A 25,642-nucleotide genomic window follows, 5' to 3' on the forward strand; every position below is an offset into this window, starting at 1 on the left:
TATGGTGACCAGTGAGTTGAGATAAGGCGGGGCTTTACCTAGCAAATACTTTAGATGACCTGGAGCCAGTGAGTTTGGCGACGGATATGTAGTGAGGGCCAGCCAACGAGAGCATACAGGTCGCAGTGGTGGGTAGTATATGGGGCTTTGGTGACAAAACGGATGGCACTGTGATAGACTACATCCTGTTTGCTGAGTAGAGCGTTGGGGGTTATTTTGTAAATGACATCGCCGAAGTCAAGGATCGGTAGGATAGTCAGTTTTACGAGGGTATGTTTGGCGGCATGTGTGAAGGAGGCTTTGTTGAGAAATAGGAAGCCGATTCTAGACTTCATTTTGGATTGGAGATGCATAATGTGAGTCTGGAAGGATAGTTTACAGTCTAACCAGACACCTAGGTATTTGTAGTTGTCCACATATTCTAGGTCAGAACCGTCCAGAGTAGTGATGCTAGTCGGGTGGGAGCGTGCGGGCAGCAATCGGTTGAAGTGTATGCACTTAGTTTAACTAGCATTTAAAAGCAGTAGGATGCCACGGAAGGAGTGTTGTATGGCGTTGAAGCTCGTTTGGAGGTTAGATAGCACAGTGTCCAAAGAAGGGCCAGATGTATACAGAATGTTGTCGTCTGTGTAGAGGTGTATCAGAGAATCACCAGCAGCAAGAGCGACATCATTGATACATACAGAGAAAAGACTTGGCCCGAGAATTTAACCCTGTGGCACCCCCATAGAGACTGCCAGAGGTCCGGACAACAGGCCCTCCGATTTGACACACTGAACTCTATCTGAGAAGTAGTTGGTGAACCAGGCGAGACAGAATCCAAGGCTGTTGAGTCTGCTGATAAGAATGCGATGATTGACAGAGACGAAAGCCTTGGCCAGTTCGTTGAAGACGGCTGCACAGTACTGTCTTTTATCGATGGTGGTTATGATATAGTTTAGGACCTTGAGTGTGGCTGAGGTGCACCCATGACCAGCTCTGAAACCAGATTGCATAGTGGAGAAGGTACGGTCGGATTCAAAATGGTCGGTGATCTGTTTATTAACTTGGCTTTCAAAGATTTTAGAAAGGCAGGGCAGGATGGATATGCAGTGCCTTGCGAAAGTATTCTGCCCCCTTTGCAACCTTTTGACACATTTCAGGCTTCAAACATAAATATATAAAACTGTAATTTTTTGTGAAGAATCAACAAGTGGGACACAATCATGAAGTGGAACGACATTTATTGGATATTTCAAACTTTTTTAACAAATCAAAAACTGAAAAATTGGGCGTGCAAAATTATTCAGCACCCTTAAGTTAATACTTGGTAGCGCCACCTTTTGCTGCGATTACAGCTGTAAGTCGCTTGGGGTATGTCTCTATCAGTTTTGCACATCGAGAGACTGACATTTTTTCCCATTCCTCCTTGCAAAACAGCTCGAGCTCAGTGAGGTTGGATGGAGAGCATTTGTGAACAGCAGTTTTCAGTTCTTTCCACAGATTCTCGATTGGATTCAGGTCTGGACTTTGACTTGGCCATTCTAACACCTGGATATGTTTATTTTTGAACCATTCCATTGTAGATTTTGCTTTATGTTTTGGATCATTGTCTTGTTGGAAGACAAATCTCCGTCCCAGTCTCAGGTCTTTTGCAGACTCCATCAGGTTTTCTTCCAGAATGGTCCTGTATTTGGCTCCATCCATCTTCCCATCAATTTTAACCATCTTCAATGTCCCTGCTGAAGAAAAGCAGGCCCAAACCATGATGCTGCCACCACCATGTTTGACAGTGGGGATGGTGTGTTCAGCTGTGTTGCTTTTACGCCAAACATAACATTTTGCATTGTTGCCAAAAAGTTCAATTTTGGTTTCATCTGACCAGAGCACCTTCTTCCACGTTTGGTGTGTCTCCCAGGTGGCTTGTGGCAAACTTTAAACGACACTTTTTATGGATATCTTTAAGAAATGGCTTTCTTCTTGCCACTCTTCCATAAAGGCCAGATTTGTGCAATATACGACTGATTGTTGTCCTATGGACAGAGTCTCCCACCTCAGCTGTAGATCTCTGCAGTTCATCCAGAGTGATCATGGGCCTCTTGGCTGCATCTCTGATCAGTCTTCTCCTTGTATGAGCTGAAAGTTTAGAGGGACGGCCAGGTCTTGGTAGATTTGCAGTGGTCTGATACTCCTTCCATTTCAATATTATCGCTTGCACAGTGCTCCTTGGGATGTTTAAAGCTTGGGAAATCTTTTGTATCCAAATCCGGCTTTAAACTTCTTCACAACAGTATCTCGGACCTGCCTGGTGTGTTCCTTGTTCTTTATGATGCTCTCTGCGCTTTTAACGGACCTTTGAGACTATCACAGTGCAGGTGCATTTATACGGTGACTTGATTACACACAGGTGGATTGTATTTATCATCATTAGTCATTTAGGTCAACATTGGATCATTCAGAGATCCTCACTGAACTTCTGGAGAGAGTTTGCTGCACTGAAAGTAAAGGGGCTGAATAATTTTGCACGCCCAATTTTTCAGTTTTTGATTTGTTAAAAAAGTTTGAAATATCCAATAAATGTCGTTTCACTTCATGATTGTGTCCCACTTGTTGTTGATTCTTCACAAAAAAATACAGTTTTATATCTTTATGTTTGAGGCCTGAAATGTGGCAAAAGGTCGCAAAGTTCAAGGGGGCCGAATACTTTCGCAAGGCACTGTAGGTCTGTAACAGTTTGGGGATGACCGCAGCAGCTTTTCTATCTTTGGGGATCTCAGACGATATGAAAGAGAGGTTGAACAGATTAGTAATATGGGTTGCAACAATTTTCGGCAGATCATTTTAGAAAGAGAGGGTCCAGATTGTCTAACCCAGCTGATTTGTAGGGAATATATAGGTGGCTCCAGTTTATTTTAACACTCTCTAAATTACCTTTGGCTATGTCTTTTTTGAGACCTACAACAGAGTCTATAGGACCAGCCATATAGTGTGCTTTGTTTAGTTTTCTCAAATCCACGGAGTAAGGTGTATTTGATGTCACCTTGGGCAAGCTCTGTGACAAGTAAACTCAACAAAATGAGAGAATAGAAAAGAGAAAAGCATGAGACGAATCTCAGCTCTCTGTATTCAGCTGGCAGACTTATTGACACTCTCTTTCTCTCTCTTCCTCCCTCTCTTCTCTGGGATAAAAGCCCATTCCTGATGTACCTAAAGGGCTGTTTAAAGCTTGAAATAATCATGAACACTAAATTATTCAGACAGACTACAGCTCTATCGCCACATTAACAGAGCAAATTCCACTCATCTGCCAGAGAGAGGGAGGGGAGAGAGAGAGAGAGAGAGAGATAAAGGTAGAGCGTGTGAGTATGAGAGAGAAAATAAAAGAGAGAGATTTCATTTCAAAGGTTCCAACAAAAATCCTTTCATCAAAGAGCCTGTAAAATCAGACTGTCCTTAATTCAGTAAACAGGACGTGTTTGGAGTGGGGCAATGATTTCTTTGGCTGGATATCCTAGCTCTCACCGCCCAACATCAATTAGGATGTGCACGCTATTACTTCTGGTCTCTAGGAAGCCAAAAAGGGGCCCTCTTGGGACAGAAAGGGGCTGGGGCACAGGTCTCCAAACCCACAAAAGTAAGTTGAGTGTACACTTTTGCTAGCATTTTCTCTGAAAATAAACTCCTACCTATATATCAAAAGTAATTACATGTCATATTTTCCAGTCAGCTCTTTTATTAACCAAGATGTGCGTCTTTAAATTCCCTCCCTCCTCCTACAGTGTTCCGTGCTGCCGTGGTTCCATGGTGTATTGAGATACATCACTCTGTACCTCTGAAGAGCCTAGAACTGAATCACCTTGGTGCCATTGCTCTGCCATGTAATGGACTGGCATTAATAATGCAGGGGTACAACAGCGGGTCGCACCCAGGGAGGGGAGGGGGACGGGAGGAGGAACACACCTATAGTGCAGTCTCTCTCTCACACACACAGCCTCTTACAAAGTTAGGCCAGGAATGTACAGTAACACATGCATGTGTGTTAGGTAGTTGGTTAGCTTAACGGTTGTCACATCAGTCAGTCACATCCGTCAGTCAGTCAGTCAGTCATAGGGGAAGGCTACTGTATTATTAGGGGTATAGCAAAATGCACAGATCTGTAGATTGTCTTACACAATTGTCTTACACAATCAGTCAGTTAAGTTAAGTTGATCAGTTGATGTATTCAACGATGGATTATATATTTTATATGCCGTATATCAACTGTAAGTCAGTAAAATCATTGAAATTGTTGCATTTATATTTTTTGTTCAGTAAAAGTATAGGCCATATAGAATAAACCATGCTCTTGCAGACTTTTTTTTGTCAAACAGACTCTTCTTCCTGACAGGTTATTGACAAGTAGCTGATACTGGCCTCCAGACTACACTGGCAAACTTTCACTGAGGCTTACCCATAAGCCCCTTTTGGCTCATAACGATCACATAACATGAACTGGGTCCATTTGGTATGCATGGACGAGAGTCTAACCTTCTCTCTAGTCTACACAGATCTTGATCCTACTCCTTTAAATGACAGTGTAACATGCTTCCCATGGCAGCTCCACCCAACAGACTCAGCTCCCTTATGTTGGTAATTGTAGATAGTCAGTGGACTCCGAGGAGGCTGGAGAGCTGATCCCATCCCTCTCTGGATAATGCTATGTTTTAATGCAATGTTCAGCTGGTGGGTGTGTGTGTGCATCTAAAGAAGGCTAAGGTGTATTGTGGGGCTAAAAGAGAAACACTCTCTGAATCATTTAAATCCTTAAGAGTCAATCTAAATAACATAATAAAATAATCCCCATCAAAATCTGTCAATTTCTGCTCCAGATATCTGGGGCTGCGTCTCAATACAACACATCCGTCTATGTGGGCCTTCCGCATGTGCGGTGGAAGGTGGCAGAGCTACAGTGGTGTTTGTCAAACTATAAGGTATCCTGAAAATCTGTCTTCTCACAAAAACATCTGAAGCAGGTAATGTGGATGTGCCAACTTCTGTCTGTAGTGTACAAACCGTTTGGGCTACAAACTAATATGACCACACTTTCAGAAAGTATTCAGACCCCTTGACTCTTTCCACATTCTGTTACGTTACAATCTTGTTCTAAAAATGATTCAATAGTTTCCCCCCTCATCAATCTACACACAATACCCCAAAATGACAAAGCAAAAGCAGATTTTTTGAAATTTTGCAACAACAAAAAATTCTAATTTAAATATTACATTTACATAAGTATTCAGACCTTTTACTCAGTACTTTGTTGAATCACCTTTGGCAGCGATTACAGCCTGAAGTCTTATTGGGTATGACACTACAAGCTTGACACAGCTGTATCATTCTTCTTTCCAGATCCTCTCAAGCTCTGTCAGGTTGGATGGGGAGCGTCGCTGCACAGCTATTTCCAGGTCTTTCCAGAGATGTTCGATTGGGTTCTGGCTGGGCCACTCAAGAACATTCAGAGACTTGTCCCAAAGCCACTCCTATGTTGTCTTGGCTGTGTGCTTAGGGTCGTTGTCCTGTTGGAAGGTGAACCTTTGCCCCAGTCTGAGGTCCTGAGCGCACTGGAGCAGGTTTTCATCAAGGATCTCTCTATACTTTGCTCTGTTCATTTCCCTTTCCCTTGATCCTGATTAGTCTCCCAGTTCCTGCCACTGAAAAACATCCCCACAGCATGATGCTGCCACCACCATGCTTCACCGATGGTGCCAGGTTTCCTCCATCTGTGACGATTGGCATTCAGGCCAAAGATTCAATCTTGGTTTCATTAGACCAGAGAATCTTGTTTCTCATGGTCTGAGAGTCCTTTAGGTGCCATTTGGCAAACTACAGGCAGGCTGTTATGTGCCTTTTACTGAGGAGTGGCTTCCGTCTGGCTGCTCTACCGTAAAGGCCTGATTTGGTCGAGTGCTGCAGAGATGGTTGTCCTTCTGAAAGTTTCTCCCATCTCCACAGAGGAACTCTGGAGCTCTGTCAGAGTGACCATCGGGTTTTTGGTCACCTCCCTGACCAAGGCCCTTCTCCTCCGATTGCTCAGTTTGGCCGGGCATCCAGCTCTAGAAACAATCTTGCTGGTTCCAAACTTCTTCCATCTTGGAAGGATGGAGGCCACTGTGTTCTTGGGGACCTTCAATACTGCAGACATTTTTTGGTATATAGACATGTGTGTGTTTCCAAATCATGTCCAATCAATTGAATTTACCACAGGTGTGATTTGTACAATCACATTGTACAAACATCTCAAGGATGATCAATGGAAACAGGATGCACTTGAGCTCAATTTTGAGTCTCATACCAAAGGGTCTGAATACATACGTAAATAATACATTTCTGTTTTTTCAAAAATTTCTAAAAACCTGTATTCACTTTGTCATTATGGGGTGCTGTGTGTAGATTGATGATTTAAAAAAACAACATTTAATCAATTTCAGAATAAGGCTGTAACGTATCAAAATGTGGAAAAAGTCAAGGGGTCTGAATACTTTCTGAATGTACTGTATAGTCCTGTTCAAGTGTTTTGAGACCCAGTGCCACCAGATCAAAATGTACAGTATCACCTCCAATAACATTCAAATGTGCACTATCACCTCCAATAACATTCAAATGTACACTATCACCTCCAATAACATTCAAATGTACACTATCACCTCCAATAACATTCAAATGTACACTATCACCTCCAATAACATTCAAATGTAAACTATCAACTCATATCCAATAACATTCAAATGTACACTATCACCTCCAATAACATTCAAATGTACACTATCACCTCCAATAACATTCAAATGTACACTATCACTTCCAATAACATTCAAATGTACACTATCACCTCCAATAACATTCAAATGTACACTATCACCTCCAATAACATTCAAATGTACACTATCACCTCCAATAACATTCAAATGTAAACTATCACCTCCAATAACATTCAAATGTACACTATCACCTCATATCCAATAACATTCAAATGTACACTATCACCTCCAATAACATTCAAATGTAAACTATCACCTCCAATAACATTCAAATGTACACTATCACCTCATATCCAATAACATTCAAATGTACACTATCACCTCCAATAACATTCAAATGTACACTATCACCTCCAATAACATTCAAATGTAAACTATCAACTCATATCCAATAACATTCAAATGTACACTATCACCTCCAATAACATTCAAATGTACACTATCACCTCATATCCAATAACATTCAGATGTACCTAACATCAACTCTTTTGCCTCAAAACTCCATTGTTTTATATCAGATTCCCTTCTGTGGGCCACAGCAGAAATGTAATAACCTGGGACCGAAACATGGACTATTAAACTCTCTATTCATTTGACACGACAGTCTTGTAGTTTACACTACTATTTACACGCTTAATCATTCGTACCAGAGGAAATCACTTAAGAGTGTTACACCATGTTCAGCTCTCCGCGAGGACCTTATTGTTTATGAGTGGCCCGGAAGAGATCTTGACAGTGGGGGCCCCAGAATTCTATTTCACACCATCGGCCCACTTCCAACAGTCAGCCAATCTCATGCTTCAGTAGGCTGTGATGTGTAGCTGTGTACTGGAGCACATATAACATACACTCCTTATCAGGGAGAAGAGAAAGGAGAGGGAGAGCTGTCACCTGATTTCACCCCCTTCTCCCACCTCTATTGTGTCAGAGTCCAGGATCGTACAATGCTTTCAAAGGAAATGGGTGGGTCGTTTAGGACCAGAATCCCTTTCCGCTAGTGCGTCATAGAAACAGAATTGGCTGAATGTGTCGAACAGATACGCTGTTCTGTCGTTTTTGTTACGGTCCACGCTCTTTAGTGGCGTAGCACAATTTTGCAATTGTTTTCAGAAGAACATTACGCTTGTGCCTATACGTGGCTAGTGAGCAAGTCAATGGGACACAACACAGTGTAGACCTACTGCATATGCCTGACGAGAGAGAACAGGAATGTCAGTGTGTAGCCTGCAAGGCATTTCTCTCATCTTTCCAAAAGAACTGAAAGGTATCGAGGAAGACCACGCTTTTCACTCCAACCTGTTCTTGTGTTTTTATTCATGTCTTTTGTTAGATCTGAAGGTCAAGATGAAATCTGCTGACAACAGACAGATTAACGGTGAAACCAAAGTGAATCAAGAGGTGGAGAGAAAACAGATGTCTCTGTTGATATTAACGCAGTGCCTAGCTGTGTGTGTGTGTGTGTGTGTGTGTGTGTGTGTGTGTGTGTCTTTGTCTGCATCTACGTGTGTGTATGTATGAGACAGATGCAGAGAGATTGATTTTGTGTATGTGTGTGTCAGAGATTGTTTTTATGTGTGTGTGTTTAACTTGCTGATCCTCCTCCTGTCATGCTAAGATTAATGCCTTATGTGTTTTTCATTACAGGGCGCATGTACTGTAAGCTGGTGAAAAATTCTGCGTTCACCGTTCTGTAACAGCTACACAATCGCTGCTTTAGGGACATTAGTTATGTTGTGAAGGAGGTATGGAGAATGAACAGTGTGTACACCTCACTGTCACATAACACCAGCTAAACCAAAGTGGCATCTTATTCTGTTGTAGTTAAAGTCAAGCATGGATGGCAAACACAAAGTGATGAGGTGATTAAATATTCTCTCTTTGTTGTCGTCCTATAGCTTGATAGGATCTTAGCTTTGAGTTCTGTCAGAGAAATAATTATATAGGAAGAGAGACTGCAGATTCTTTGAAACAACAATTTTATTATAAGATTTGCAAAAATGAAGCAATCAACCATCACCAAGAATGGTTCAGGGTTGAAAGCTTAACAAACATAGTCGGGTCTCTGCTTTTATAGAAAAAGTACAACTTATTTTGTCTACGTGACGGTTTAGCAGATGTGTGGAAACGGGTGGAACATAGTGTAAAAGGTGATTAGTTTGTCTGTGCAGATTAAGATAGCCCGAGGTTGATAGTACGAGGGCTCAACCGTATAACTGCGTTTTGTCACTGTTCACACTATAATGTGCTCCTTCCTGCAAGGTTCCACACAGCTGACTTCCTGCAGACAGTAAACCCACTGGATATCTCACATGCTGCGGTTGCACCGAAACGGATCTTAGCTATACGCCCAGTCTTATGACTAAGTCACACAAAGACAAGCTTGTATCAGGTTAGAAAAAACACTAGCATATAACAATAGACTGTTCTTTAAGCAGTAAAAGACAGGATAGCATGACTAATTATGTAATTTTCCACGACAGTTCTCAATCCGTGTAGCTATAGGAGCTATAGGAGATGCTTAAAGGATGAATAAATTATTTCAGAAGCTAGCAGATTCATTACAGCTGAAAATCCCAATAACACTACTTCACTTTTTGAAGTTCACTTTCCTTGCTTTGTCTAACACCATCATGAATCTAGCAAATAAGTTTTGTATGTCAGAGTGCAGTATTTATTTAGTTTCATAGCACTTACGTTTGCTAGTAAGTTTCCCAAACTGGCTTTAACTGGGTCCTGCCCGGGCAAGTGCAGGGGGTTTGCCTAGCAACACGAGCCTCGGAGGGAGGAAACGTCTGGATAGCGCAACAAATACCCATGATTCAATGCTAGGTTCGGACCAAATGGCTAGCGCCACAGCTAAAATGGCTTTGAAAAAATATGATTTCAGCTAATAAGGAGGAGTATCTACAAAATAACTAGATTATGGCATTCACCAATAATAAACCATTTACAGTTGAAGTCGGAAGTTTACATAGACTTAGGTTGGACTCATTAAAACTCATTTTTCAACCACTCTATACTATAAACTATAGTTTTGGCAAGTTGGTTAGGACATCTACTTTGTGCATGACACAAGTAATTGTTTACAGACAGATTATTTCACTTATAATTCACTGTATCACAATTCCAGTGGGTCAGAAGTTTACATACACTAAGTTGACTGTGCCTTTAAACAGCTTGGAAAATTCCAGAAATTTGAGTCAATCAAAGGTGTACCTGTGGATGTATTTCAAGGCCTACCTTCAAACTCAGTGCCTCTTTGCTTGACATCATGGGAAAATAAAAATACATCAGAAATATTGTAGACCTCCATAAGTCTGGTTCATCCTTGGGAGCAATTTCCAAACGCCTGAAGGTACCATGTTCATCTGTACAAACAATAATATGCAAGTATAAACACCATGGGACCACGCAGCCGTCATACCGCTCAGGAAGGAGACGTGTTCTGTCTCCTAGAGATGAACATACTTTGGTGTGAAAGTGCAAATCAATCCCAGAACAACAGCAAAGGACCTTGTGAAGATGCTGGAGGAAACAGGTACAAAAGTATCTATTTCCACAGTAAAACGAGTCCTATATCGACAAACCTGAAAGGCCGCCCGGCAAGGAAGAAGCCCCTGCTCCAAAACTGCCATAAAAAAGCCAAACTATGGTTTGCAACTGCACATGGGGACAAAGATCATACTTTTTGGAGAAATGTCCTCTGGTCTGATGAAACAAAAATAGAACTGTTTGGCCATAATGACCATCTTTATGTTTGGAGGAACAAGGGGGTGGCTTGGAAGCCGAAGAATATCATCCCAACCGTGAAGCATGGGGGTGGCAGCATCATGTTGTGGGGGTGCTTTGCTGCAGGAGGGACTTCACAAAATAGATGGCAACATGAGGAAGGAAAATTATGTGGATATACTGAAATAACTCAAAATCTCAAGACATGTCTCAAGTCAGAAAGTTAAAGCTTGTTCGCAAATGGGTCTTCCAAATGGACAATGACCCCAAGCATACTTCCAAAGTTGTGGCAAAATGGTTTAAGGACAACAAAGTCAAGGTATTGGAGTGGCCATCACAAAGCCCCAGAGGTGTGGACTCGAGTCACATGACTTGGACTCGAGTCAGAATCAAGTTACAAATCTGATGACTTGCAACTCGACTTTGACTTTAACACCAATGCCTCATGACAACTTGGACTTGAGCCTTTTGACTCGGCCTGACTTGATACCCTGCCCAAGCGTTCTCATGGCTACCCATGTATTTCCATGGAAATATACCGTTTATTTGGAAAGTAATAAATTTATGGATATTTTTAAAAGCATTCATGATTTGCGTAAATGTAATATACTAACTATTACTCTTATTAAAAATATGAAATGGTATTACATTTGGTGAAGAACACAAACTCAAAGTTTAGGACTTGAGACTTGACTTGATACTTCACGGTCTTGACTTGAGAGTTGACTCGGACTTGCCTATCTTGACTTGGGACTTGACTTGGGACTTGAGTGCTAAGACTTGTGACTTGTAAAACTATGACTTGGTCCCACCTCTGCAAAGCCCTGACCTTTCTATTCTCCTATAGAAAATGTGTGGGCAGAACAGAAAAAGCGTGTGCGAGCAAGAAGGCCTACAAACCTGACTCAGTTACACCAGCTCGGTCAATAGGAATGGGCCAGAATTCACCCAACTTATTGTGGGAAGCTTGTGGAAGGCTACCCAAAACTGTTTAACCCAAGTTAAACAATTTAAAGGCAATGCTACCAAATCCTAATTGAATGTATGTAAACTTCGGACCCACTGGGAATGTGATGAAAGAAATAAAAGCTGAAATAAATCATTCACTCTATTATTATTCTGACATTTCACATTCTTCAAATAAAGTGGTGATCCTAACTGACCTAAGACAGGACATTTTTACTAGGATTAAATGTCAGAAATTGTGAAAAACTAAGTTTAAATGTATTTGTCTAAGGTGTATGTAAACTTCCGACTTCAAGTGTCAAATAATAGGCACATTTGTGGACATAAGTCTAAGTTACATGACATTTAAGCTTATAGAGTTATCAAAAGTATGATCTGTAATTCAACATGCTCATAGTCATTCAAATAACAACCACCACCATCAGTACATGTAATCCAGCCTCTCTGAGATCACTGTGACACATAGGGACAGATTTGCTGTTTTTCTCCAGGTGAAAAAATGTACACCTGTGTTTCCCAGATGATATTAACCATAGAGACCAGAACAAAAAGGCAACAGTAAGGGCAAAGAGGATGGTTAAGACATTTCAAGGAGCATTTTAAATTAATACTGTTACATGCTTTTGCTTTAGCTTTCTGTTTGGTGTTTTACGACTGGAAAATGTTTCACCTGGTGCAAAATGCTTAGTTAGTCAACCTGTCCCATAGAGAGGCATTCAAAGGCCGGTAGAGAGATGGTAGCACCCAGAGAGGGAGATCAGAGGAGGGTCTGTGCCGTGAAGAGTGGCGTGGTATCTCCCTGGAGAGAATAGTCAGAGAGAAGGGAGAGAAGCTTCTGAGAGTGGTTGTTCCCAGGAGACATCAGTCAGTTACAGGAGGTCTCATTTTACTCTCCACAGCGTGACAGCGACACCTGTGTGTGTGTGCCTGCATGCGTCCGTGCACACATAGGGATGTGAATGTTTATGTGTGGGTGACTACAAGTGCCTTTGTATAGGTATATACAGTATATGTATATATATATATATATATATATATATATATATATATTCACATCTATGCCTGCGTGAACCGCGTATCGGTGTTTACCGCTGCGTGGGCCACGTATCAGTGTTTACCGCTGCGTGGGCCGCGTATCAGTGTTTGCCGCTGCGTGGGCTGCGTATCAGTGTTTACCACTGCGTGGGCCGCGTATCAGTGTTTACCGCTGCGTGGGCCGCGTATCAGTGTTTACCGCTGCGTGGGCCGCGTATCAGTGTTTACCGCTGCGTGGGCCGCGTATCAGTGTTTACCCCTACGTGGGCTGCGTATCAGTGTTTACCACAGCGTGGGCCGTGTATCAGTGTTTACCTCTGCGTGGGCCGCGTATCAGTGTTTACCGCTGCGTGGGCCGCGTATCAGTGTTTACCACAGCGTGGGCCGCGTATCAGTGTTTACCACTGCGTGGGCCGCGTATCAGTGTTTACCACTGCGTGGGCCGCGTATCAGTGTTTACCACTGCGTGGGCCGCATATCAGTGTTTACCACTGCGTGGGCCGCGTATCAGTGTTTACCACAGCGTGGGCCGCGTATCAGTGTTTACCACAGCGTGGGCCGCGTATCAGTGTTTACCACAGCGTGGGCCGCGTATCAGTGTTTACCGACAGCGAGCGACCTAATGCGGTCTTACACACACTGATTAAAGAAAACAACATTTTAAATGATGCCTCATGTTTGTGAGCATGAAAGGCTGCCTGGGTGTGCGAGGCATCAGGGAAGGAGTTAGCCATGCCTGACTGCCTTGTGCGCCGACTAGAGAGGTTGTTCAAGGCTCACTGGTAAATCAGCAGCATGAGATTGCATTACTTGAATGATAAACCCTTCAGAGCACTCTGGAGACATCTACAAACACACTGTTTGACAGTTATCTCCCTCCATATAGTTGATTTAATAGAATGAAGTTTCCCTCAACTTCTGATCTAAAGCCAGTTTGGAATTGAATTGGGAGTTGAAAGCTGATTCTAGCTCTGTGCGTGGGGGATTCTATCCAATCATCCACAGTGCTGCAGTACTACTATTTGACAGCTATCTCCCTCCACAATAGATCTCAACCATGTACGCCGCAATTGCCCCTCAAACGTCTAATCCAAGGTCAGTTTCGCAGTGTACCCCCTGATAGTTACAACTCACAGTTGGGGAGTTTGAAGCTGATTTAAGATCAGAGCGTGGGGCCAACTTCTCCCTGGAAGTATCTCAACACTAGACACTTGCCAGGGGGGGAACATAACACTATTATTATAAGAGCTGAGCTGGGTCAATTTCCTTTCGATTGGCTGGCGCTTGACTGACTGCTGGGCTGGATTTGACAGGCTTTGGTTCTTCCCCCAGGGAGGTTTTGGAATAAGTTAGTGTTTTGGGCTTAATGAAAAAGTTGTGTGATGGTCCCCTGACTCAGCGCTCGTAAATCCATGTCCCCTTAATGAGCGACTCCTTACAGTTAAACTTCATTAATTATCCTGAGAACAAATTAACAAGAGAGAAGCGGGATGAATCTGAATTAAGTTTAATGTGTTTTTCATTACTGAGATTGGGAGGGAGACTTCCAAACATACATTGTTGGGTTTGGGCTTTATGATAACCGTAAATAAATGGTTAATTTAAGAAATATCATCCACATGGGTTTGTTTGTTACAGTATGAGTATGTGGGAAGGTGATTATCAATGTGCTTAAATACCAACTAGATCTACACAACTCATTGGTGGGTTTAACTCAATGCTAACATCATGTCCCTATGTCTTACAGATCTGTGATAAGGAGTGGCACTACTACGTGATCAACGTGGAGTTTCCTGCCGTGACGCTCTTTGTGGATGGCGTGACCTACGAACCCTACCTGGTGACAGACGATTGGCCCATCCATCCCTCGTCAATCGACACCCAGCTGACAGTGGGTGCCTGCTGGCAAGGTCATTATATACTGCCCTGTGTTCATTCCAACTCCTTGAAACTCTGAGGCTGTCCTAATATGGACACCATACCAGAATAACAATATTTTGTACTGTAAAATAAAGGGAGGGGGGAGAGTTTCTCTTGGATTCAGATATTCTATCACAGAGCACACAAAGAATGCAGCGGTTTTCAATATCCCAGAAACCCCTGCATATTGGGTTTGATTGAAAAGGGCCCTATGTATGTTTCATATCATGTTTCAGCCATTTCCCTGAGCATTACCATTGGGGTGTCTTCGTGCAGTTTGAAGGAAGTTGCTAACTAGCTTTATCTTGGCTGCTAACTAGCATTAGCGCATGCTAGCTGTTACCATTAGGGATGACCCCATTTAGTTGCAACTTTAATTGTACAGTATATGGTTATATTATGGTAAGAACAATGCTTTTTCCCACGGTGGATAGTGGTCGTTGTCCGCAGCACTGTTGAATTGGTGCCTTTTCCTAGACCATGTTGCTATGTGCATAATAATGAACCACCATATTGGTGTTGAGAACAATGTGGCGGAGGCAGCAGCGGACTTAGGAAATGAGGAAACAGCCCTTGAATTAATTGTCTAAGATGAATGAGGAGAGAGGAAACCCCAACTCAATTAGGCCTATAATCAATAGCCTAACTGTTTAATATGCCTGGCTTTATAAATCATCTATATTCTGTATATCTACAGAAATAAGACAGATCCTGCTTCTGTTCGATAGCCTACTGATACTGTGAGCACCAAGGCTCACATAACCACAACATGTCAGATAAACAGTTTTTAATCTTGGCAATGCTGTAACAAAGGCTTTACCATGTTTTTGTTAGAACGGCCTCTTTGTTATTATTTATAATTTATTTAGTGTTGTTTACACGGTTCCAAATTGTCTGAAAAATAAAATTTATAATAATCTCCTATCTCCTTCTTATTGTAATTATTACTATTATTATTATGATCATCATTATAATAATAAGTAATGTTGTTATCATTTGTGAGCTTAATATAACAGCCTTGTATAACCACCATCAAGCTGTAGGCATCCTGTTAAGTCTTAATAACATAACTTACTCAGGCCTATATTTCTACAGACCACAGGAAAAGGCAGGCTGAACAGGCCCCATTAACATCGACGGGGCTTTAGAGGAGCGTGTCAAGAGTTTCAAGTTCAATCAATCAAATGTATTTATAAAGCCCTTCTTACATCAGCTGAGGGCACAAAGTGCTGTACAGAAACTCCCTAGAAAGGCCAGAACCCAGGAAGAAACCTAGAGAGGAAGCAAGGCTATGAGGGGTGGCAAGTCCTATTCTGGGTGGAGATTATAACAGAATATGGCCAAGATGTTCAAATGTTCATAGATGACCAGCAGGGTCAAATAATAATAATCGCAGTGGTTGTCGAGGGTGCAACAGGTCAAAAACCTCAAGAGTAAATGTCAATTGGCTTTTCATAGCCGGTCATTCAGAGTATTTCTACCTCTCCTGCTGTCTCTAGAGAGTTGAAAACAGCAGGTCTGGTACAGGTACCACGTCAGGTGAACAGGTCAGAGTTCCATAGCCGCAGGCAGAACAGTTGAAATTGGAGCAGCAGCACGACCAGGTGGACTGGGGACTGCAAGGAGTCATCAGGCCAGGTAGTCCTGAGGAATGGCCTTAGGGCTCAGGTCTGAGAAACAGAAATAAATAATTAGAGAGAGCATACTTAAATTCACACAGGGCACCGGATAAGACAGGAGAAATACTCCAGATATAACAGACTGACACTAGCCCCCCTACACATAAACTATTGCAGCATAAATACTATAGGCAGAGACAGGAGGGGTTGGGAGACACTGTTGCCCCGTCCGACGATACCCCCAGACAGGGCCAAACAGGCAGGATACCCACCCACTTTGCCAAAGCACAGCCCCCACACCACTAGAAGGATATCTTCAACCACTAACTTACCATCCTGAGACAAGGCCGAGTATAGCCCGCAAAGATCTCCCCCACGACACAACCCAAGGGGGGGCGCCAACCCGGACAGGAAGATCACGTCAGTACCTCAACCCACTCAAGTGATGCACCCCTCCTAGGGATGGCATGGAAGAGCACCAGTAAGCCATTGACTCAGCCCCTGTAATGGGGTTAGAGGCAGATAATCCCAGTGTAGAGAGGGCAACCGGCCAGGCAGAGACAGCAAGGGCGGTTCGATGCTCCAGTGCCTTTCTGTTCACCTTCACTCCTGGGCCAGACACACTCAATCATAGGACCTACTGAAGAGACGAGTCTTCAATAAAGACTTAAAGGTTGAGACCGAGTCTGCGTCTCTCACACGAATAGGCAGACCATTCCAAAAAAAGGGAGCTCTATAGGAGAAAGCCCTGCCTCCAGCTGTTTGCTTAGAAATTCTAGGGACAATAAGGAGGCCTGCGTCTTGTGACCATAGTGTATGTGTAGGTATGTATGGCAGGACCAAATCAGAAAGATAGGTTAGCAGTAAAACCTTGAAATCAGCCCTTGCCTTAACAGGAAGCCAGTGTAGAAAGGCTAGCACTGGAGTAATATGATCAAATGTTTTGGTTCTCGTCAAGATTCTAGCAGCAGTGTTTAGCACTAACTGAAGTTTATTAAGTGCTTTATCCGGGTAGCCAGAAAGTAGAGCATTGCAGTAGTCTAACCTAGAAGTGACAAAAGCATGGATACATTTTTACGTATAATTTTTTAACAAACTTTTAGATTTTTGCAATGTTACGTAGATGGAAAAAAGTTTTCCTTGATACAGTATTGATATGTTCGTCAAAAGAGAGATCAGGGTCGAGAGTAACGCCAAGGTCCTTCACAGTTTTATTTGAGTGTACAACCATCAAGATTAACTGTACAACCATCAAGATTAATTGTCAGATTCAACAGAAGATCTCTTTGTTTCTTGGGATCTAGAACTAGCATCTCTGTTTTGTCCAAGTTTAAAAGTAGAACATTTTGCCGCCATCCACTTCCTTATGTCTGAAACAGAGGCTTCCAGGGAGGGCAATTTTGGGGCTTCACCATGTTTTATCGAAATGTACAGCTGTGTGTCGTCTGCATAGCAGTGACAGTTAACATTTATGTTTCCGAATGACATCACCAAGAGGTAAAATATATAGTGAAAACAATAGTGGTCCTAAAACGGAGCCTTGAGGAACACCGAAATTTACAGTTGATTTGTCAGTGGACAAACCATCCACAGAGACAAACTGATATCTTACAGACAGAAAGTTCCTTGGTGTCCACATCACCAACGAACTATCATGGTCCAAACATATCAAGAGTGTCGTGAAGGGGGCACGGCAAAACCTTTTCCCCCTCAGGAGACTGAAAAATGTGGCATCCCCAGATCCTCAAGAGGATACAGCTGCACCATCGAAAGCATCCTGACCGGTTGCATCACCGCCTGGTATGGCAACTGCTCGGCATCTGACTGTAAGGCGCTACAGAGGGTAGTGCGAACGTCCCAGTACATCACTGGGGCCAAGCTTCCTGCCATCCAGGATCTATATAATAGGCAGTGTCAGAGATAAGCCCATAAAATTGTCAGAGACTCCAGTCACCCAAGTTATAGACTGTTTTCTCTGACCGCACAGAGCGCCAAGTCTAGGACCAAAAGGCTCTTCAACAGCTTCTACCCCCAAGCCATAAGACTGCTGAACAATTAATGAAATCACCACTGGACAATTTACATTGACCCCCTCCCTTTTGTACACTGCTATTACTCTGTGTTTATTATCTATGCATATTCATTTCACCCCCACCTACATGTACAAATTACCTCAACTAACCTGTACCCCTGCACACTGACTCGGTACCGGTGTCCCCTGTGTATATCCTCGTTATTGTTATTCTTATTGTGTTACTTTTTCTTCAAATTTTTTATTTTAGTCTACTTGGTAAATATTTTCTTAACTCTTCTTGAACTGCACTGTTGGTTAAGAGCTTGTAAGTAAGCATTTCACGGTAAAGTCTACACTTGTTGTTTTCGTCTCGTGACAAATAAAGTTTGATTTGATTTCAATCATTAATTCATTAATGTCATTACAGAGCATACAAGTCATTCATAATTTCAAGTGCAATCAAGCATTTTATTTAAAATAAAATAACAATGGCCTCCCAAATTCTGTGGTGGTCGCTGCAGCAGGGAGGAGACATCAGGCAACAATTCTCAGCCCGGCCCGGCACAATCAAATCAATTGCGGTCAGACTCCCTCTAGTCATTTGTGTGTCTTAATTATATAATGAAACAATGTGCTTAAAGCATCACACAAGCTCAGTGAATACAGTTGATTTGATTAACACATAGGATGTGTCTATGAATGGAAAAATACACGTTTGGTCAAATTGGTAAAAAAAACTGACAACTCTCGGTCGACCTAGTTACCATAGACTTCCAGTCATTGCACTAACGCTAGTTAGCATTGGCTCGCGAAACAACCTCTAACATCGAGTCATTCTTTTTCAAATCAAAGAGGCTCAAGCTTGGAGACATCGAACAGGAAACACAGGCTGTCAATTCCAGCCGCTTGAAAAGAGGGGGCTAATGATCCCATTTAAACGAAGAAGCACTACTTACCATAGTTTTTATGATTCAAAATAATTATGATTTAAATGTGTTTGCTGGGGGGAGCAGGTCCGTGAGGTGGTTACAGCTAAACCACATGAGCCCCACTCGAGGCATCGAGGTCCAACGTCAAGGGCATTTCCGTGTCATTTTAATTTATTTTAATCTGGCTCCTGATTGCAATTTTCTCTTTTTTCTCCTGTTTCCTCTCTCTTTCCATGAATCTGTGATTGTGTGAGAAAGCCCTGCAGAAGGGATTAAGACAGTCTGAATGGGAGACAAGTTCTTTGGCTATTACAACCCAGTGAAGCTGCTTTAAGCTTCACTAAGCCACAACCGATAACTTTGCAGACCATTAGTGAACAGGATTGCCTTTCTAAGTACCCACCACCCTGCACACAATCAACAACGTAATGAAGAGACACACGGAACGAAAGGCCCCAGACATCATTTTAGCTCCCCCAAATCAAAACGAGATTTGTGACTTGAGACTAGAGCGACAGAGTTCATTTGATTTTTTTTTACCCATTTTCGTTGGGGAAACGTTTATGGAGATTGCTTTGAATGGTGCTCTTCAGCAGAGTAGAGAAGCAATGTATGCCATGTAATTACTATACGTCCCTACTAGGGAAGTATAGTGCAGAGAAACTTTGGTTGTCCTTAGGCCAACTGCCTCTTCTTAACCATAATCTTGAACCTACTCTCTTTTCCTAATACAGCTAAGTCAAACTCTTGATTTAAACTTAATTGCTATCTTTCTCACTGCAGGTGTAAATCCTATACAGTCAGATGTGCAGAAATGGCATATGCTATCAGCACTGAGGCCTACACACTGAACGTGTTCAAATTATCCTCTTTTGGTAGGACGATACTGAAATGACCCAAAATATGCTCCCTCAATCTGTCCTTCGGTGCCACAACAGTTAATTGATAGCGTCATAATAATTTTAAAAATCAGAAGCAATAAGTCTGGAGCCGATGCAGGGGGCGAGACCCGGCTCTGGGGCCGTTAGCACGTTACTATAGCGACTAGCGAACTGCCAGTTCCATCTGCCAGTGGATCAAAGAGGAGACTCACACACACTCGTCTGAATAAGACAACGGCAGCGTTTCACAGGTCTCATGTCCCTGACGCTCTGAGCCCAAATCTACCTCACATTGGACATGTTTTTATTTTGTTGTTTTGACAGTCGCTTTAAAAAAGAAGTGGGGAGAGCAGATGGGAGCTGGCAAACAAAACTGGTTGGCATTTCCGTAGTCACGCTATCGGCTTTATTTTACAGTACTGTTTGGCTTGGTATTTACCTGCTGTTTAGGAAATGTGGTAACAAAGGTCACCCTCTGTTAGCCTTTAGTGAAACCTTTATTTGTAAAGGTTAGTCTTGTTGAAAGGTTAGTTATGTAGGTTCATCTCTTTTCTTAAAGTGTCATTTCTAACTTAGACCGAGTAAATAAAGCGTAAAGGACTGTATGATAAAGAATTACCAAAGCATATTCTTATATTATAATAGAGGCAGGCACAATACTGCTTTCACCTGCTCTGTAGTTTCAGATCAGAACGGATGAAGGAGAGGACATGATCTCCTCGGAAGCCGTTTTGAGATGCAGCTTTGAACTGAACAAACCTTGAGCTCCCATCCTTTCTCTTCTCCTCCCTAGGTGGTGAGGTGTCCACCCCACGGTTCACCCAGTTCTTCCGGGGCAGTCTGTCTGGGCTGACCATCCGGCCAGGGAGGATCGAGACCCAGAAAGTAATCTCCTGTCTACAGGCCTGTAAGGAAGGACTGGATATCCACTCACTGGAGAGCCTGGGCAAGGACATCAAGGTGACAGCTCTGCAGACACGCTGGTGCACCACACACACACACATACAAACGCATATAAACAGACATAAGTCTACAAACACACCTTACCCTTATAAGTCCTAACATCTGTGTTCTACAAACAGTACTGTTAGGAGATTTGAAAAATCACCATCAATCTGATGAATCTGATTATACTCTTTGGTCAAGTGTTTATTTTTAAGGCGATCCATGTAGAAACGGTACAAATCGAGAGGTTCAAGACATCACAGTAAATTAACTTCACCTCTAGTATCGATGTGTTGATTCATGTGTTCTTCTGTGTGTGCAGTTCCACTTCAACCCAGCCCAGTCGGTGCTGGTGATGGAGGGAGAGGACCTGGAGAGTGTCAACACAGCCATGGCCAAGGTCTCCTACATCAACTCACGCCAGTTCCCCACAGCAGGCCTCAGACAGCTACACATCACCACCACCGTACAGTGAGTATGGAACCCTATAGATGTGTATGTGTACGCACACACACAGTAATCTGTCTCCCACACACAGACACACACTGTAATCTGTCTCCCACACACAAACACACACTGTAATCTGTCTCCCACACACAGACACACACTGTAATCTGTCTCCCACACACAGACACACACTGTAATCTGTCTCCCACACACAGACACACACTGTAATCTGTCTCCCACACACAGACACACACTGTAATCTGTCTCCCACACACATGCTCACACTCCTCAACTTCTTTTCCTTGCTCTCTCAAACATAGTTTACAAGCGCAAAGACATAGGTGCTTGAGCGCACAGACACACAAACATGTTTCACACCAAGCACACAGAAAGACTTGTATCCCTTCACAGAATGTGTTTATCAAGCCTTCATTTGTGTATTTCACACAAACAAATACAGCAGAGGTAAAGAAATGTGGTTCTCTGGGGAAAGAGAGGGGGAAGTGTTTTGATGGTGGGAGAGTGAGAGAAAAGATAGAGAATCTACTGTGTGAAAGTGGAGTCCTTCAAATGCATGTCCTCGGGTTAGTGTGTGGTGTGGGTGTGGGGGTGTGCCTTTGCTCACTGTGTGTCCCCGGGTCAGTGTGTATCCATGTTTGTGGCGCGCCCTCAAGGTTAGTGTGTACATGCGTACGTTCCAGGTTGTGTGTGGGTCTGTTGTCTGGCGCGGACTGTGGTCTCTCTGTGTCTGATGTGCTAATCAGGAGTGTTAGAGGGGAGAGGCATGTCCCTCTCTTTACATCTCCCCTCAGTAACCACTCCATTCCAACCCACCACGCCACGGCTGAGAGGGCCGCTGGGATGCCGTTGCGCCGTGGTTGCCATGGAGCTGTGGCACAGGGGCCAACATCTCATCAGCTGATGATGAGGATATGAATGAGGGCCATGAAGCAATCTGCTATGTCAGGGTTTCTCACGCCAGAGAGCACTCAGAGAGGGAAAGTTGATCATTAGACAAATATAGCTCTGTTAAGACTGGCTGGCTGATTGGGTGGCTGACTGGCTGGGTGGGTGGGTGACTGGCTGGGTGGGTGGGTGACTGGCTGGCTGATTGGGTGGCTGACTGGCTGGGTGGGTGGGTGACTGGCTGGGTGGGTGGGTGACTGGCTGGCTGATTGAGTGGCTGACTGGCTGGGTGGGTGGGTGACTGGCTGGGTGGGTGGGTGGGTGACTGGCTGACTGGCGGGCTCGTTTTCTGTCTCTCTTTCTGTCTCCCTCTATTCCCTTATCCCCTCTGTCTTTCTCTCCCCCTCCTCTAGTCACCATTTCAAGAAAGTTATTGGATTTCAATGCTTTCAATGCTTCAATGATTTCAATGTTTTGCATGTATCTGTAACAGCTCATGTGTTTACGCCATTACCTAACAGGAGAGAGAGAGAGAAGAGAAGAGAGAGAGAGACTTGTACAGTCTTATAGGAGTAAATGAAATGTATTGGTAAACAAATGCAGGCCCAAGACAGGAAGTGAGAGTGGATGAGTGGAGAGAAAGAAATAGTGTGATATAAGGAATGAAACAGGCCCAAATAAGAACAGGGATGAGAAAGAATTGGGAGAAAAGTCAAAAAGGTGTGTGTGTGTGAGTGTAGTATGTGTGTGTGTGTGTGTGTGAGTGTAGTGTGTGTGTGTGTGTGAGTGTAGTATGTGTGTGTGTGTGAGTGTAGTATGTGTGTGAGTCTGTCTGTGTGTGTTTGTGTGTGTGAGTGTAGTGTGTGTGTGTGTGTGTGTGTGTGTGTGTGTGTGTGTGTGTGTGTGTGTGTGAGTGTAGTGTGTGTGTGTGTGTGTGTGTGTGTGTGAGTGTAGTGTGTGTGTGAGTGTAGTATGTGTGTGAGTCTGTCTGTGTGTGTTTGTGTGTGTGAGTGTAGTGTGTGTGTGTGTGTGTGTGTGTGTGTGTGTGTGTGTGTGTGTGTGTGTGTGAGTGTAGTGTGTGTGTGTGTGTGTGTGTGTGTGTGAGTGTAGTGTGTGTGTGAGTGTAGTATGTGTGTGAGTCTGTCTGTGTGTGTTTGTGTGTGTGAGTGTAGTGTGTGTGTGTGTGTGTGTGTGTGTGCGCCCCCTGTATACGTGTCTACACCTGTTCACAGTTAAACAGTGAGGGAGGGGTCGGCCAAATCAAAATGGACGATTGTGGTGGATAGTGGACTCCTGTCACAGGAGCTGTAATAGGATTATTCAAACTCAGAATTCAGACCGCTGCCTTGTATAGAGAGAGACGGCTCCTCCTACTCAGCAGAAATATGTCCCTGGCTATGTCCCAAACTGCACCCTATACTCTACATGGTGCACTACTTGTGATCAGGGCTCATAGGGAATATGTAGGCAACAGGGTGTTGTTTGGGAAGCAACCCCTTAGTAGTGTTTCTGGTCAAGTGGCATTTATTTAGTGAGGTCCGGATCCCATTGTGACGCAGAGAGGACACAATTTGGCCGAGGGACACTATTTGGCATGACAGGCCCTAGTTTAGTGTGGAGACTTTGCTACACCCCACAAATATTTTACCGATGTTGTTCAGGGTAATTGTTTGTGGAGTTACAGACAATTTTGCTTATCGGATAAATCTACACACACGATTGCAGGTGCACGCACGCAGGCACACACACACACACACGCACACACACTTCCTATTCAAAGCCAGTTTGTTAGGTAATTATGGAGATCAACTAATCAGACATACACATACACACACATACATACATTTTTAAAAATAATGTATTTGTTTAACCTTTATTTAACCAGGTAGGCCAGTTGAGATCAAGTTCTCATATACAACTGCGACCTGGCCAAGATAAAGCAAAGCAGTGCGACAAAAACAACAACACAGAGTTACACATAAACAAACATACAGTCAATATAAACAATAGACAAATCTGTATGCAGTGTGTGCAAATTAAGTAAGGAGGTAAGGCAATAAATAGGCCAATAGTAGCGATGTAATTACAATTTAGCAATTTACACTGGAGTGATCGATGTGCAGATGAGGATGTGCAAGTACATACTGGTGTGCATTGATCCTGGGGTATTTTGGCCCAGACTCTGCACTGGCTGGCTCTATGCACACTCACCTGACTATATATACACACACACACACACACACACACACACACACACACACACACACACACACACACACACACACACACACACACACACACACACACACACACTGCTGCTACTCTGTTTATTATCTATCCTGATTGCCTAGTCACTTTTACACTTACCTACATGTACATATTACTTCAACTCCTCATACCCCTGCACATTGACTTTGTTCCGGTACTCCTTGTATTTAGCCACGTTATTGTTATTTTGTGTTACTATTTCCTTTTTTGATCATTTGTCTTACGTTTTAACTCTGAATTGTTGAGAAAGGGCTCATCAGTAAGCCTTGCACAGTAAAGTCTACACCTGTTATATTCAGCGCCTTTGACAAATACATTTGATTTGATTTTGATTTGACACACACAACACACACTCTTCCTATTCCAATACATGTAAATACACAGACACACACATACACATACACCCCATTCAAAGCCAGTCTGTTATTTAGTTAAGGAGAACAATGCATCTAAGTACACTCTTTATTTAGGCCTAGACTTAGTGCAAGTAATTACCATGGGAAAGCAGTCCAATCAGTAAGTTTAGCTAGTAAAGCCAGAAGCACTGTTATCATATAAACAAATAGACTGTTTTTAATTAGCGTGGGAAAGTAAATATATGAATAAATAAGTTAGTGAAGAGCACTTTTCACCGACCCTTGAAAAGCGTAATTTCAAGGCTTTAGGCGCCAGCGTTTGTATTAATCCTGAGAGACTTCACTGCCCCCTCAAACTGTAATGAACTTAGACGACAGCCAGCTTGTTTCCCCCAGACGGTCTGGGTGGCAGGGCAGCTCCTCGCTCTGGATAGGATATCCTTAGAATCTACAGTGCCTTGCGAAAGTATTCGGCCCCCTTGAACTTTGCGACCTTTTGCCACATTTCAGGCTTCAAACATAAAGATATAAAACTGTATTTGTTTGTGAAGAATCAACAACAAGTGGGACACAATCATGAAGTGGAACGACATTTATTGGATATTTCAAACTTTTTTAACAAATCAAAAACTGAAAAATTGGGCGTGCAAAATTATTCAGCCCCCTTAAGTTAATACTTTGTAGCGCCACCTTTTGCTGCGATTACAGCTGTAAGTCGCTTGGGGTATGTCTCTATCAGTTTTTCACATCGAGAGACTGAATTTTTTTTCCATTCCTCCTTGCAAAACAGCTCGAGCTCGAGCTCAGTGAGGTTGGATGGAGAGCATTTGTGAACAGCTTTTTTCAGTTCT

The 25,642-nt window shown here is 43.0% G+C and overlaps 1 protein-coding gene across 1 annotated transcript in view; it reads left to right on the forward strand.

The window, feature by feature from the left end:
• The window catches only part of LOC110508889 (calsyntenin-2), a 251,433-nt gene that overhangs the window by 215,877 nt on the left and 9,914 nt on the right, over positions 1–25,642 (forward strand). The window contains exons 9-11 of the mRNA XM_036966206.1: positions 14,254–14,416; positions 20,663–20,829; positions 21,137–21,285. Of these exons, the coding sequence (XP_036822101.1) occupies positions 14,254–14,416; positions 20,663–20,829; positions 21,137–21,285 (479 nt within the window). The remainder of the gene's footprint in view (positions 1–14,253; positions 14,417–20,662; positions 20,830–21,136; positions 21,286–25,642) is intronic.

The sequence above is a fragment of the Oncorhynchus mykiss genome, chromosome 28 (genome assembly GCF_013265735.2).
Source record: "Oncorhynchus mykiss isolate Arlee chromosome 28, USDA_OmykA_1.1, whole genome shotgun sequence".
Lineage (NCBI taxonomy): Eukaryota > Metazoa > Chordata > Actinopteri > Salmoniformes > Salmonidae > Oncorhynchus > Oncorhynchus mykiss.